Genomic DNA, 17,543 nt, shown 5'->3' with positions numbered 1-17,543 from the left:
TTGGTCCCACGCCAATAACCTGTGGTCCAATATGAGTTTGACATCAGTATAATTACGTATTGTACTTAACGATATATAAAACCTCATAAAACACAATATTAAAACATTTGCGTCTCTATATATAGCTTGCTGATCATATTAAAATTTTTGTTTTATGTATAAGATATTATTCAAATGCAAGTGTTTATGTATCACTGTACATTTAAATGTTATTTTCAAAGAATAACTAGCATAAAAATGTCAATGGAGACACTCTAGTGCGCCAATGTTCATTTCCTTTTTTTAACATACAATAACATAGTAATGATTTGAAAGTAATATGATATACACATTAACTTTAAAGTTTCTTTTCCAAGATATATACTTAGAGAAATGTATCATCAGATGAATATTGTGTGTTAAAGGATTCCCCCCAAAATTAACATCTTTATCTTCAAATGTCATTGAATCTCATGCTATTTTAATTAAATCAAAATACTATTCATCGGCTGATAAATTGCTACCGGAAGTTTGTTTATTATCAAATTGTATCTGTTTATAGTATATCCCCATGTTGTATTGCATTGTACCTTGGGAAGAAATAAAGATACTTGTTCTGTTCATTCTGCAATTTTATAAACTGTGGAGTTTATATCGTTTACAAAAAAAGACAAACACATAAACAAAACAATAAATCTTAGAGAGTATCGATGGCCTTTTTACTACAACTATACAAAAAGCATTCACAAGCCATCAAGCAATCGGACACCATGAGGTGATAAAACGCTTGGTTTGGTCGTGGTCAGTTTTACGGTCTGATGCATTACGGTAAAAATAATTCTTTAACCGCACGCTCGTCATTATAACACATATTTAAGCCAATACAAACGTGATCGGTTAATCTTTTCATTATTTTGACCATTGAATGCAACTGCATATCTGAAGTCACGTTGTAAAAAGCATGCTCGCTTGACTATGGCATTTTTAAAAGAAGGACAACAAGTCATGTTTTCACCAAGGTACTGTGCCTTTTTCTATTTTTTTTTTTAAATTTAATACTTTTTTTTCTTATCTAGATACTGATTAAGCATGTTTCATCAAAACAAATTATTAGGGTCTGTATTAAATTATCATTATTGCATTTTTGTCAAAATTCTGCTTGTTTGTACGTTTAAACAATATTGTCTCAACACTTGAGAGAAAACAAATCATTAATTAAAGCGAGAGAGGAAGAAACCAATATTTCTGTTTTTCTTTATAACTTCGGTGACAAGTTTCTAAAGTAAAATCATTGTTGATTATTTTCATTAATTGAGCCGTGTCACGACAAAACCAACATAATGGGTTTGCGACCAGCATGGATCCAGACCAGCCTGCGCATCCGCGCAGTCTGATCAGGATCCATGCTGTTCGCTTACAAACCCTATTACAAGTAGAGAAACTGATAGCGAACAGCATGTATCCTGATCAGACTGCGCGGATGCGCAGGCTGGTCTGGATCCATGCTGGTCGCAAATCCATTATAATGGTTTTGTTGAGAGGCGGCTCAATTAAAGCTTTTGTCGATCTACTTATAACCCAGAAATGCTACATCTTGTAATCTGGCTTGCTCTCTTTGTAGTCAATCAGACATTTTACAAATATGGCACGCCGTCTGCGTCATGGTATACCTTCACTAATCTAGCCTGGTCTCTGCATGCACAATGTAAGCCACACATGCTATAATTTCCATAAAATCGGTACGGTGTACGAATGCCAAGCATGGCAAAATTGATAAACCGCCTGTTCTATGCTCTGCACAATTTAAGCCATATATGGTATAAATTTATATAAATCCGGTATGCTGTATGCCAATATGGTAAATATAAATCGCCTACTCTCTGCACAGTCAAAGCAACACATGACATTATTTCCATAAATCTGGCACGCTGCCTGTGTCGTATGGCAAACATGGTATACCTACAATAACTTGGTCTGCTCTCAGTCTGTGGTGGCTTACATAATGCTTGTGAAAAACGAATCTAATATACCGGCCAACGAATACGGAAATAATTGAAATGGTATAAAAAGATACCTCTAATATTAGTAAACACGAAGAAGTTAACATTTCTAAATATATTCACGAGCGTAACCCGCCAAATGATATAAATGCATGCATTTGGAATTAAAAATTATTTCAAATAGATGAAAAACAAAAAAATAAAAAGCCCCACTTTTCTCATGTTTTAATGAAAAAGTAATAAAATAAAATAAAAGTTATAAAGAAAATATAGCTGTTATTGAAAGAAACGCATTCAAAGTAAATTCATTAACCCTTTCCCCTTTTTGTTATTTCAGGATGAAAACAGTTGCCTTGGATACGGTGTTACGTATTGATGACGTCTCTGTGGCAGCAGATACGACGCAAATTCTTAACAACATCTCGTTTTCATCATGCAGTGGAGATTTTCTTGCCATCATGGGGCCTTCAGGTATTTTATATTGAAATACATAAAATATAAGTTAATATACAGCAAAAACGCATTAAAGGCACATTATGCCTCAGGAATGCTATCATTTTTATTTCTCAAAAACTTATTATTTTTGATATATTGTCACCGTTTCCAAAAACTTATATAGATGAACTATTTTTGCTTCAATTGCCCTGTTGGCAATTGGTATAATTATAGTGAAAAATATTTTGTATGGAAATCAAAATACCACTTTGTTTACGTTTTGCTACCTTTACGACACATAACTACACATTCAGCACGAATTTCGTCAGTTGTTAAACATGTAACATGCTCTAAACCCATCATTAAAACATGTTTGACCTTTCTAAAGAGTTTAAAAAATGTTTTTTTCTGAGTAAGCAACCAGTTTTATATTTATTGTTTACGCCTCAAAAATGCTCTTAAACCTTTTTTATTTTTGGTCTATATTTTTATGTTTTCTAAAAAGTTACTCATTGGCCAATTATCTGAACCATCTTTTATAATGTAAACAAAGTAGTATTCTGACTTTCATATGAAAAACCAATTCACTTTGATCGATCTTTTTTGCCAAAAAGCAACAGATGCAGCAGATGTCCAAAAAAGAAACTATCGCCAAAATTAAAAAGCCTTTGAGAAATAAAAATAATAGCATTACTATATTATAATGTACTTATAATTTTTAATAACAAAATGGCTGTATTAGAACATATAGTTTACATATATATTTAAAGATGAGCAGCCGACATATATATTTTAAGATGATCAGCCACTAAAAAGGTATGAAAGCTATCGCACAGAGCCATCGTGTATAAAACGTTTGTCTAGTAGTAATATCATATGTTGATAATACTATATTGTACATTGGGTGATACCTATACCCATACAAATATATTCTATATTAGAGCCATCATGATGCATGCATAATTATACTATCGTATATAAGAATAATCTTTTCAAAATTTAATTGTATAATTAAGCTATCATGATTATATATATATAAAAAACTATTTCTTTTGGCCATCGCATTGGCCCGTCAGTGTGGGTTCAGACGAAAAGTAAACAGTCGGCCTATTTTCCCCAAACGGGATAAGTTTCCCCGTTGGGTGGGACTAGGTTTACAATATGCATAATATCAAATTATGTTGTCGGAAGAAGTTACTTTTATATAGATCTATATTTTTTTGACCTTGAACTGAGTGTCACTCACCCACCTAGTAATAAATTTTCCTGTCACACAAAACACCAATAAAATCACACTTTGTCATCATATAACTGTTTTATATGTCAGAACAATCAAAGTGCAAATAAATTATTGAAATATACTATTTTATATGATGGGTATATTTTGCTTTCACGCGGAAGTTTATATTCTGACACAAGAATGATGTTTTTTTGTGTTTTTTTTTTCCTTATGAATAAAAATCAACAATTTTCTCTTTTTTGAATATGTTTAATTCTGAATATAAAACACTCGTCACTTAAAGAAAAATAGTGGTATTGGCTCGTTACTTAAAAGAATAAGAGTAATATTAACTTGTTACATAAATAATAGTGATACTGGCTTTTTACTTAAATGAATAAGAGTAATATTGGCCTGTAACTTAAATGAATAAGAGTAATATTGGCTTGTAACTTAAATGAATAAGAGTAATATTGGCCTGTAACTTAAATGAATAAGAGTAATATTGGCCTGTAACTTAAATGAATAAGAGTAATATTGGCCTGTAACTTAAATGAATAAGAGTAATATTGGCCTGTAACTTAAATGAATAAGAGTCATATTGCCTTTTTACTTAAATGATTAAAAGCTTTATTGGCTTGTTACGTAAATGATAAAGAGTAATATTGGCTTGTTACTTAAATGAATAATAGTCATACTGGCTTTTTACTTAAATGAATAAGAGTAATATTGGACTGTAACTTAAATGAATAAGACTCATATTGGCTTGCTACTATTATTTCGAAGTCATACTAACCCATAGTTTATACGATGAAAAGCCATTTTCTGCACGTTTTCAAATGAATAAGTCATATACATGTAGGCTCATTTCTTATTGAATAAGAGCTCAATTGGTTGATTTCTTAAAGAAACATAAGTAACCCATATAAAACAAAAACAACAACAACCACAACTACGTTTATACAAAAGAGTGTTTTTTTCTTTTATTTAATAGCGAAGGTGCCAGTCCCATTGATTTGACCTAAAAATGTTTAATCCTGTTATTCATGTACATGTAATATAATATCAATATATTAAAAAAAAAACTAAAAAAAACAAAAAAGAAAAAAAAAAAACTTGATTTTTGTGATATTGTTATAACAATATAACTGATTTTTGTGATATTGTTATAACAATATAACAAAAATACTATTTTAATTTTTTTTTAATATATTGATATTATATTACACGAATAACAAGATCAAACATATTTTAGGTCAAATCAATGCGACTAGCACTTTTGTTTAATAGCAAGCAGTCCGCTTGCCATGTGGGTGTTTGACATTTGTGATAACTCACCCAAATGAAAAAGTGGGACCTGGTGGTATATGCACTTATGCTCAATAAATCTTACACGTTTTATCATTATCCTTAATATGGAAAGCCACAGTTGTGTAGACTACTAATAATCTTTGTAGGTGCCGGAAAGACAACCTTGCTCAATGCTATAGCAGGGAGACAATCATTGTCGTCAGGGAAGATAACTCTGTCGGGCAAATCATTTGACAAACAATTGAGACGCCGACTTGGGTTCGTTTTGCAGCAAGATGTGTTCTTTTCTCGCCTAACGTTGTGGGAAACACTTTACGTAAGTTGTTTCACAACCATTTTATAACTGGAAAAGTAAAGTCAAGGGACATAATTTGTGGGTAACCATTTATATAAGCAGTGTCAGGTCACACATTATTGCTGATTTTTTTCTGGAGACTCGTGTAAAGCTCTTTGTAAGTTCTTGTTGATTGTTTGTTTTTATGATAGATTTTTTGCGAGGTTAACATAGTTTTACAAGGTATATTTCATATCAAGCCTAACATTATGGGGTTGTATTTCATTAAAGCACTGTATTTGTTACCTATTGCATTTGGTCAGGTGAATGATTTTCTTTGTTCTTTTACGCGGGTAATACTTACTCCGAAATGAATGGTTCATTTTACACCATATCATTTTAGAATGAAAAAATAACTGTGTGAAATTATCCTATATTTGTATATTCAGTTTACTTTATTTTTTTATACCAAATACTGACGGGGTTATTACTTTATTTTGTATTTTGATATTTCAGACACCGACCGATATCAAAAACAACAACATTTTTTATGGTTCATGCTAAATGCGATGGGGTCATTTTAAATCGTTGTCAGTATCTTTTTTTGATAGATATAAAACGTTTAGTGGCTATGTTAAGCCTGTTGACATATACTGGCTTAAAGTGGCTTTATGATTATTGTTATTTATATTGACGTCAAATTTTGTTTCAGTTTACGGCTTTGATACGGTTACCGGAGCATATATCACGTGCTGAAAAGTTGGAACGCATAGATGAAATTATAAACATGTTAGATATGCGTAAATGTTCGGACACAGGTAACAAAAAAGGGGCTTCACCATACCTTTTAAGGGATTTCTTAGCCAGAATATGAGTAAATTTTGTTTCTCTATGTATACTATACTACTACCTTTACATAGCCACCTATGTAAACCGTCTCTTTTTAAATGCTTCCGAGGGATCACTTTTTTCAGATATTTATAGTGCTATGTGGCTGCCGTAAAAAGTTGCCCCATACTTCACTTCAATGTCCTTATATTTTCCTTGTCCTTCGGTTCGGGATCATTGATTCCAGGACTTTTAAGTGTTGAAAATTGAGTATCGCTCAAGCAGGTGCTAGGGGGCATTAGGGATGTAACACTTTTTCATTATCCCTCATATCAGACTCAATCAAACCGAGTCTACATGTAATTTTGCTGTTAAAATGCTTCTGAGGGATAACTTTTTTCCAGATATTTGAAAATAAAACGCATGTTTAAATTTTTACTACAGTATAACAGCGTGTTATATATAAAATTATTGTATCAAAAATTTACTTTTTGGAGGAGTGAAACACCCTTTTTTAAGATGTGAACTTTGCATTTTCTGCAATCTTTTGCAATCTCAACTTTAACGACCATTTCCCTCTTGTTTCTTTTATCTGTCGTTGAATTAAAAAAAATGTTATATCAGGGTACACTGTGAATATGTTTACTTTTCTTAAAATCTTTGTGCATGTTCCTCAAGTTTGAATTTTCTTGAAATATTTTGGCTCATCTGGAGGCATGCAACTTTAAACATTTTGTTTCTTAATTGATAGTTACCTGTCCGTTATACTTTGTGTTTGTCTAGTTATTGGAGACATGTTTGAACGTGGATTGTCCGGGGGAGAAAAGAAAAGAGCGAGTATTGCTTGTGAACTTCTTACAGATCCTGATATACTCCTACTTGATGTAAGAAAAAAATATTTTATACCTTTTTTTATAAATATAGAGATACGGACGCTTTAGAAATAACGCATGAACTGTGTAGTTGTTAATAACAACAACAAAACAAACGGGGTTGAATCTTATATTTCATGACCACAGGTTCACTTGTTCTTGCATAGCAGACTGGCGTTTCCGTGTGTTTTACCCATGCCGGAAATTTCATCTGGCATGGGGGTGCCAGATGAGTCGCGTGCTATACAATGGCACGCTTAGGATGACGTCATTTTACCGTTATGAATGAAGTTGCAATTTCATACGCTGTTGTAAGAAAATAGTTACGGCTGTAATGATATAAATTTCCGTTGAAAATAAAGATAAAGAATTTAAAATATAATGGAATATTGTAGAATATGCAAGAAAAAATATCTGACATATGTTTGCGGTTCGAATCGGAATATCCGTCCCTCGGTAACCCGCCCATGGGCGGTAACTCGGCAAGCCTCGTTACCGCCCAATGGGCGGGTCACCTCGGGACGGATATTCCGGTCCGAACCGCAACATATGACAGATAGTATTATCCAAAGTCCCTGACGGGATATGAACACACAGCGGAGAGGGGTAAGCACTCGACTTCGGAGGCCCCGCAACAGTTTTGATATTCATCAAAACTTGTAAATCCGTTTGCAAATAATCTAATCGTTTTAATAAAGATTAGAACAACGAACATTTTAAGATGGCAAGACAATTGTTTAATTCTTGTTGGTTGGATTTTGAGTCATATCGACACTGTTAAGGTCATATTGTGACGTTCCAGAGGAACAGAGGAACACGACACTACGTGCACTATTTTAATTACGAGCAGACACACACTCGAGTAGCGTCGACCTACCGAATCCACAGTAGTTTGGATGCAGTGATATAAAGTCTATTTTTAAATGCTCAGTATACCTTCAATATGTTGTTTTTTTCATTTCTCAAAAAATGTTTGGTGTGTATATTATTTTGTATTCTGTTAGTTTTTCATAAACAAATGTCAATGGTCATACAGCTGAACTATCTTTTATATTTTGTTACATAATAGATTAAGTATCTGCATGGGAGCAAAATCTCCATTATCTTTAAGTTTCTACCTTAAAGAACAAATTATTTCCCCTTAACGCTGTTTTCTTCATAGAGCAACTAACATGCTTGAAATTTGGAATGAAAACGGTATAAATCATAGGCTTGACTTTCCTTTTAGAGGGAAAATCGTATTTATTTTTTTTGTGGCTTAATGTGCCTTTCCTCAAATAATCATCAAATTTTGTAATATATTCGAAGGATACTTAACAATGATAAATTTGAAATAACATTATAATAATATCCTTGCCTCTCTTTTTTCACTTAAGGAACCAACATCAGGCCTGGACTCCAGCACAGCCCTGTCCCTTATCAAACAGATGAAGAAATTCGCTAGAGAACATAATAAAACGATCATCGTCAGCATCCATCAACCATCCAGTCAGATTTATTACATGTTCAACACCTTACTTCTCCTGGCAAGGGGCAAGGTATAAAAATACTTACAATAATTGAGCCGTGTCATGACAAAACCAACATAATGGATTTGCGACCAGTATGGATCCAGACCAGCCTGCGCATCTGCGCAGTCTTATCAGGATCCATGCTGTTCGCTTACCAACCCTATTAATAGTAGAGAAACTGATAGCGAGCAGCATGGATCCTGATCAGACTGCGCGGATGCGTAGGCTGGTCTGGATCCATGCTGGTCGCAAACGCACTATGTTGGTTTTGTCATGACACGGCGCAATATATAATTGACAAGTTGCTTTGTTCTACCGTGATATCTCACGATCTTTTTCTTCTTCACGCCGGTCTTAGACAACGAATCAAATGCCAAGAGTAACGCCGGCTTTTCTTTCATTTCACCATGAACGTTTTCTGTTTAACTAATTGATTTATTATGTACTTTAGCAAATTTACTTTCCTTCTAATATAGCTTGCAAAGAAATTTATCTGAAGGCATTATCATGATCCGTATAAGTGAATGTAGGTGTTAATTTAAAGGGATGACATGACAGGACTGGACAGGTTTATTCCTTAATTTAATTTAAGACTGGACGAAAACTTGTGCGCAAAAATGTTATGTCATTCAGTCACTCAAGAAAAAACGTTTGAAATTGCGATAATTTCCCCAAAAATGATGCTAATTGGACTAAGAATTGCATAAAATACGATTTTCATTTGAAATCAAGAGTATATTTCTGTGTTATATTTTTTTACATATATTTATGTTCAAAAGGCCTCAGTTAATACATGTATATGCAATAATTTTAAATTCGCTTTTAAGATTTAATATCAGTGGTGCTTCCAACGTGTACAGCTTACGTATACGTTGTTAAGTAACGAACACAGTTCGGCGTAAACTGTATACGTTTTCAACCAACGTGTTAGCTATATACGTCGTAAGTTGATACGGTGCAACAGAGCACCTTTTAAACAATATCAAATGTATGGAATATCTTTAGGGCAACATTATTAATACAAACTTACTTTTCAGGTAGCTTATTTTGGAGGTGCACACAAAGAGCCGTTAGATTTTCTCGGAACGTGTGGATTTAAATGTGACGAAATGTGCAATCCAGCCGATTTCTTCCGTAAGATATTTGTAATCATCATCATCATCATCATCATCATCAACTATTATTATTATTATTATTATTATTAATAATAATAATAATAATAACTATTATTATTATTATTATTATTATTACTATAATGACTTCTTCAATAATTTCTAAGAAAATATGGGTAATGTTATTCGTAAATTGAAATGAAAATTCTACCTTAAACCGATGCGACCAAACTTAGTCCGCGCAGTCTGAGCAGCATCCATGCTGTTCGCTTACAAACTCTATTACACGTATAGAAACTGATAGCGAACAGCATGGATCCTGATCAGACTGCGCGGATGCGCAGGCTGGTCTGGATCCATGCTGGTCGCAAACCCATTATGTTGGGTTTGTCATGACGCGGCTCATATTTGAATTGTATCACTGATATAAAACGTATGTTTTTAAATCATATAAAGGCACTCAAGTTAACCCATTTAAAACTCATGTATACGATTTGTACAGCTAAATATGTACCTGTATATGGAGTTTGTATAATTTGTCGAAAATATTTTTTCCATTGCCTTCTGGAAATATGAGCGTTAAAGTTTGTATCGTAAATTTCAGTTGAAGTGCTCAAAGCTGATCAGTATAAAATTGAAGAGATCGTGTGTGCATTTAAACTAAAACACTCGTAAGTTACATTTATGTTTATCAAATAATTGTACATTGCTTACTGGCAAAGTTTGGACTTCTTTGTGTTGACAGTGATTCGTTTGGTGGAAAAGCGTCTGCCACACTGACGCATGAAGATTCCTTGTCCATATTTAGTTCAAACGATCTATTATATTCTATAAAGTTTTGCCGAAAATATTTTTCTTCGAGTTTTCTATTTGGCATCCGATTTTATCGTATGAACATGAATTTCTATGATTTTATTTCTATTTAAGAGGCCTACGAATCCCCAAAATTGTAATATTCTTATCTATCAAAACTTTTTTATTCTATTTTTTGGTTAATGTTACATTGTTCAAAATGTTACTCATTGACTATATAGATGAACCATTTTTTTCTTCTTATAAATTTAAGCATTTTGTCTTAGTAAAAACATCACTTTGTTCACATTTTGCTCTTTTTATGACAGCCTTTTCACTGAATTAGCGCTACATTCTTTCAACGATGTGCACATACCATGTTCTTTAACCCATTATTTAAACATTATACACCACATGTTTTGCCAATGAAATGTATTATTTCTTTAATTTGTGTCTATCAACAGATTCTCTACCAATGAATTGAGTTTAAAACAAGATAATGCTGATAATGGAATTATTTTATCAATCAACAACACTAGTCCTCTTCCCTTCAGTAAGAGTGATTCTACAGCATCAATTATCACCAAAAGCCGTGAGTATGCTAAAATTGTATAGCCGTATTTTCAACCAAAAATACAAGCTACCAGCATTCGGGCGAAATATATAAATTAAGCCATCATCTTATCACAAAATTGAGACTATCAGATTATATGTAACGTATTGCAACAGGAATGCACAGTTAAAATAGAATCGAATTAAATGACAGAAAATGTGAAATATGTAAATTTTCTGACATAGAGGATGAATTTCATTGTGTCCTTCTTTTAAGTGGATAAGGACACGTTATACAGAAAGAGTTATAAAATTAAATAAAAGTGTACATGTTTTAACAAATAAATGGGGTTCTTTAGTGGGAGTAAGAATTGTAAGGAAAAGGTCATCTATAAAATGACAACCGAAGGTCTTTTTTGTTACGCCGTCTATAAACATCTGTAAAACTGTGGTTATTAGGTACCATGCATCTAAACCCGGCACATCCCACAGAAAATTATTGAGTAAAACTTCCCTTTTTTATATTTCTTTACTTCTTACTATAATGCTTTGAAATGAAATAACTGACATATTTATTTAAAAAATAATCGATGTAGAAAAATACATTATTCTCTTTTTTTCAGATTCGTCTGGAACAATTGTTACACTTGATGACTTTGACATTGGCGTTTCAAAGTCGTCTGCGCAACCAAGATGGCCGACCAGTTTCTATACACAGTTTCGTATGTTGTCATGGCGGAATTTCAAGCAATCAAAAGGACGAATATTACATCTTTATGACGTTTGCCATTATCTATTTATGGCAGGCATTGCTAGCATGCTCTTTTTTCAAATATCGTCCAGTGCAGACGTAGCGCGAGACAAAATGGGCGCAGTATGTCATTTATTTTTGTTCATTTGTTTTTACGCCGATTCTAACGCAGTTTTTTGGTCATATCTCGTTGGTCAGTCCACCAAACCGGTTTTCATGAATACCTTATCAGTAATTAATTATTTCTCGGCAAGTAACCGACTCCTAATCCCAAATGATTTTTAAATCAGCGCTGAGAGACAAATGACCATTAGACATGATGTCCGAGATGAATTATCAGGGAGAAACAGAACATGTGATGAAGGTCTAGATCAATAACGTGTGCAATTGCTCACTACATTGTCGAGAACAATCATTTTTATTGTGTAAAATGATCTAAAAACGTTTAAACACATTTACTCGAATCGAGCTAAGAACCTTTAATATCGATTATCTCTTTAATTCTTTGTATTTTATACTCATTTCATACTTTACCGTTTCGAGAGCCCAGTTTATCTATATTAGATTTTCAAATTTCGCGTTTTAAGCTTTTGGGATACAGTAGAGTCCCTTAAACGTATAACTGTGTTGTCCGTGAAAAAGTTATTAGGCAATCGTCTTTGCAACTGACAATTTTCTTTTACTTCCAAAAGAAATAATGAAAAAGTTGAATTTGATATAGACACTTAAATTATTAAGTAAGGAAGAATTGTTAAAGTTTATCAGCTGTTAAGACGATGTAAAGATTTTCAATCTTATATATTAATTCTATTTTTTCCAGTGCTTCTTTTGTGTAACTTTCTGGACGTTCGCCCCAGCTTTCGAGGCGGTGTTAGCATGTAAGTCTGATATAATTTTGCCTGTATTATGGATCAAATACGAAGTATCTATAATTAATAAATATATCATTACTTGATAAAACCGCGACAAAGTATCATCCAAATTAACTTGACATAGAATTAAAGCAAACTTGTGAATCAAACTACACAATTACATTTTAATCAAACTGTGACAAAAATTATGCCTCAGAAATACTTTTGTTTTTATTTCTCTATTTTTTTTATTTTGGTGCCCTGTTGTAGTTTCTAAAAAGTTAATAATTAGCCAATTACATGAACCATCTTTTGCTTCTGTTATTCCTTTAGCAATTGTTACAGATGTAGCTAGTGATAAAGTATTTTGTATGGAAGTCAAAATACTACATGTACTTTGTTTACATTTTGCTTCTTTTATAATTCGTAATTTCTCATTCATGCGCTACTTTTTTCAGGTTACATGCTGCTAACATAAATAAAACCACTATATAATCGCTAAAAAAACTCATGTTTGTCCTCGTAATATAGGCAAAAAGTAAGTTGTTTCTGAGACTTAATGTGCCTTTAATCAAATTATGACAAAGGCGTAAAATTGCATTATACCAAGTAAGAAATTTTTAGTGAAAAATGTTACATTGTATAACGAATTGCTTTTACACTGAAAATTGTACTTAATTATGTACTAATGTCAACTACCGTTTTCAGTTCCTGCGGAAATAGGCGTGGTGTCGAAAGAAAGAGCTGCGGGGGCTTACAGGTTGTCAGCTTATTATTTTGCCAAGTCAGTTAGCGAGCTACCGTTGCTGTTTATTATGCCAACAGTGTTTTATACGATTGTATACTGGATGGTGGGACTGAACGGTGTTCAAGAGTTCTTCATGACGTGGCCAATACTAATAATGAGTGTATTTAGTGCCCAGGTACAGTACCAGCTTAGTATTAATTTTATTTTGCAGTATTTAATACTCTTTTCTGTATAGTTACTGATCTTCGGACAGATATTTCAAACTTTATTCCATATACATATCCATCCAACCTTTGAACGCTCATATTCGGTCAATTTTCTCACTATTCATATCCAATATATACTGAAAAACTTTAAATAAGATATGTGGAGCTCTTAATCATGTTCCCCTTGACTTATAAATTTTCAACTTTTTCCGTTATTTGTTAATTAATTGTGTAATTGATGATGATTAATGGTCATGATGTTTCAAACACAGTGCTTCATTGTTGTTACACGAAAAGTAGCGAAATATGCCGAATTTTAACGAGTTTCATGTCAGAATATCATATTCAAAATAATAGGAATAAGTCTGAGTTATTAATGAAACAAGTATTTACGAGAATTATTGCATAAAAACTGCATTCGTAGGTATACATTAACGGAGAAAATACATATTGACAGTTAAAATCACGTGAGCACGCGCCGATGTTGCATGTTTTTAACATGCTTGTCACAGGGAGCTATGCTGCAATGGCGGCCCTGGTAGTTTCATAATCAAAACAAAAGTGTCAAATGACATTACACTCGCACGTGAAAAGCCTTATGGAACCGGTTTCTTTATATGTAAAAAATGACGAATTGCGAATTACTGTATAATTTTATAAATAGTAAAAAATAAGCACGTGTAGTCAACTGCTTTCTATCTTTAAATTGACCTTTCGATGGATCTAATGCATAGGAATAGATTCATGTCACATTTATCCAACCCATTATCGTGACAATAGTACACACATATTCAGAAACTGATATTCAATGGTACATATGTTAGAAACAAACACTTATGCTAGTAAAATGCCTTACTTAAGAATAATGTTCGTATATTATAAACAGTTATAAAATGCTTTACATTTCAGGGTTTGGGGCTGTTCCTTGGAGCTGCCATACCAAACGTAAAGATCTCCTTTTTAACAACAAATACATTGATTCTGATCGCCTTGCTATTCAGTGGCTTTATTACACAGTCAATACCTCACTGGATCTCCTGGGTGAAATATTTCTCCCATATACATTACCCACTTAGTGCAATTTGTCTCATAGTGTTCGACAACATGGAACCAGTCCCGTAAGTATAGTGAATTTTTTTGGCGACAAAGCCGAGTAATTAACGCGTTGCACTTGGCCAAATCTAAGGATTGCTCTTTGCATTGGTTCAACCCACGTTTTGGGCAAGCCGTTGTTTTCTTGGGCAAGAAATGTTACACTCATTGCTCAGTACCGACTGGTTCCAGGAACGGATTCGAAAGTGTATCTAAAAGCTAACAGCTTCAAACACAATCGAACTAAAATAAGTTCTGTATAAACTATACTGATAATGACCTTTCAAATAGTGTAGGTTTTTTGCTATTGTCCAATTACATTTTTGCTCGAATACATTACGGACAGGGTTCCGTCGCTAACTATGGTTACAATACTTAGACTTGACAACGCCAAATTAAACTTGCTATTCGACATAAAAAATTTACTTCTATAGGCGCGGTCTCTCTGGTTCCCACTGAAAAGGAACATTGGCAGTGCGTCGACTACAGTCAAGCAATTATAGTAAACGCCCGAACCTAGCCACGGTTTTTGTACTTTTTTTCATGCGGTTCATTGAACTTTTGTTTTTTTACTGTCATTATTTAAAAATTATTTACAAGCATGACAATCTAACAAAATGTGGTGTTGCATATAAGCTTCGAAAAATGAAAATAAGCAATCCTAAATGGTTGTCTTATAGTAGTAATAATAATAATAATAATAATAATAATAATAATAATAATAATAATAATAATAATAATAATAATAATAATCAAATGTGGTCTTAAGAGTAAATTAATTATATATGCGATATAACATTTCATATAAATGAAAATTAAAGTGATACTATATTATTCTTCATTTTACAGATGTAATGGTACGAGCGTAAAGAATTTTCCAAAATGTGTACAGAACGTAACGGAAGTGATCACATCAAAAGACGTCTTATACGAAGCTGGAATGGTCCTACCTATACATTGTTACCTAGCAACGTTTTCCATCATCTTTATATGTTTAAGAGTGGCAGCCTATCTTGCTTTACGTTTTAGACGTTTCGTTCCAAAATAGATGTATTCGAATCAGACGGACTCAAAATAACAAAAACATGACCTGGTTATTCTAATGATTCGACTGTTTTAAGGCCCATTACGCGCATGTCTCAGACAGGCTGTTTATTTTTCATTTCACAAATCTTTGTTTTTACTCTTCTGTTTATGGTTTCCAAAAAGTTACTTATTGGCCAATGACTGGAACCATTTTTGCTGTTCTGTTGATTTTTTTTCAATAGATACAGTTCTAGTGTGATTTAGTATTTTGTATGGAAGTCATAATACTATTATGTTTAATATATTTTGCTAATATCACATAGAATAATTTCACATTCATCGTTATTTTCTTCAGGTGATGAGAATTTAACATGCTCTTAAACCGTCATTTAAATGTTATAAAACTCATGTTTTCCTAAAGATTCATTCGTATCTCAGTTTAAACATTTATCAAAATAAATTTTCTCTTCTTTTTTAAAAGAAATTAATGAGCTTTGATTCGAAACTACACTATTTGAATTACATGTATGGTTTGCACCATAATAAAGTTTTTGCATACGTTTAGTTTCTTCTTGTTTCTTCGCTCTGTGCAGTTACTAGATAGTTTATTTTCTGGAATTTTTGTTGCAGCAATGAACATATGAGCCGTGTTATGACAAAACCAACATAATGGGTTTGCGACCAGCATGGATCCGCGCAGTCTGATCAGGATCCATGCTGTTCGCTTACAAACTCTATTACAAGTAGAGAAACTGATAGCGAACAGCATGGATCCTGATCAGACTGCGCGGATGCGCAGGCTGGTCTGGATTCATGCTGGTCCCAATCCCATTATGTTGGTTTTGTCGTGACGCGGCTCATATATCTTAAATGTTCCATAAAGAACCTTTTGGCTCACAACTTATGGAACATATATCTTAAATGTTCCGTTACATACTATACGACTTCCATTTATGTACCATTGAGATTTCTTCTTACAGAACACATGTTAACTATTCCAAAATAAACCATTGGGCTTTGAATAATCTTCTTATGGAGCATATAATATATATCCCACTACTTACCATTTGGCTATTTTCTAGCGGAGTAACTGCATATATCTTAAATATTATATTACGTACCATTTGGCTAACTTCTAACGAAGTATATGCGTATGTTAAACATTTATGACACGACTCACCAATTTGCAAGTGTCACCAATTATCTTTTTACTATAACAAAAATATCTTTATTTCCTACTTTGTTTTTTTAAAATACAGACTTAAACGACAAAAAAACGCTTTCTCATCAGATATTATGTCTAATTCAACTGTTCACACCGATTTATATACGATAATGAATGCAAAATAGAAGAATCGGTGAAAATAGCGATATTTTTCTACTTTGTGATCATGATTTCTGCAAGCGTCTAAAGTATTGCTCCAACACTGTAGTGAGTTAAATCCTTTATTGTTTGTAAATGCTTAAATCCGTTAATTAAGTTGAATGTTCCAATTTCAAAGCACAGAAAATTTATTTCACAAACTCAGCAGGCCAAATGATGAGTTTACGCAAATTGGGTATATACAGTGAGAATTATATGAGATAGAAACACACAACCAGAGTTAAAAATTTGCACTTTATTACGAAAAATTGTAAACTAATTTCATCAAAAAGTACACCTCATACAAAGATTATTGGTATAAAATAATACTGCCTCTTAAGATTGCACGGACAATTAGGCTACAGAATACACGTGCACTGACAACGTTGAAGCACGAGAATCATTCATTCATCATGTACAATTTTCACCTACTGTGGTATATCCACCAGCTTTAATTTACAAGAAAACACAAATTCCTATACTTATGTACGTTAAGTCATATATAGCCCATTTAAACAATATAATATCTATTTGGCAAAATAATTTTTTCATCTCCCTAATTGCTAGCACAAAGTTAGGACATGGCATGCTGTCAAATATATTTACATTATAATTCAGCTT

The 17,543-nt window shown here is 32.9% G+C and overlaps 1 protein-coding gene across 1 annotated transcript; it reads left to right on the top strand.

Moving 5' to 3' along the window:
- The first annotated feature begins 788 nt into the window (after positions 1-788).
- On the top strand, positions 789-15,982 carry LOC132754569 (uncharacterized). The gene is made up of 14 exons (XM_060745221.1): positions 789-998; positions 2,317-2,450; positions 5,091-5,260; positions 5,931-6,036; positions 6,830-6,930; positions 8,295-8,456; positions 9,467-9,563; positions 10,146-10,212; positions 10,798-10,925; positions 11,509-11,759; positions 12,457-12,514; positions 13,196-13,410; positions 14,351-14,559; positions 15,383-15,982. Exons 1-14 carry the CDS (start codon positions 955-957, stop codon positions 15,579-15,581), a joined length of 1,941 nt encoding a protein of 646 aa, XP_060601204.1. The 5' UTR covers positions 789-954; the 3' UTR covers positions 15,582-15,982.
- The last annotated feature ends 1,561 nt before the right edge of the window (positions 15,983-17,543 follow it).

This window comes from Ruditapes philippinarum, unplaced genomic scaffold (genome assembly GCF_026571515.1).
Source record: "Ruditapes philippinarum isolate M1 unplaced genomic scaffold, ASM2657151v2 ctg3067_1_1_1_1, whole genome shotgun sequence".
Taxonomy (NCBI): domain Eukaryota; kingdom Metazoa; phylum Mollusca; class Bivalvia; order Venerida; family Veneridae; genus Ruditapes; species Ruditapes philippinarum.
The sequence above is the reverse complement of the archived record's forward strand: the minus strand, read 5'-3'. Positions and strand labels throughout refer to the sequence as shown.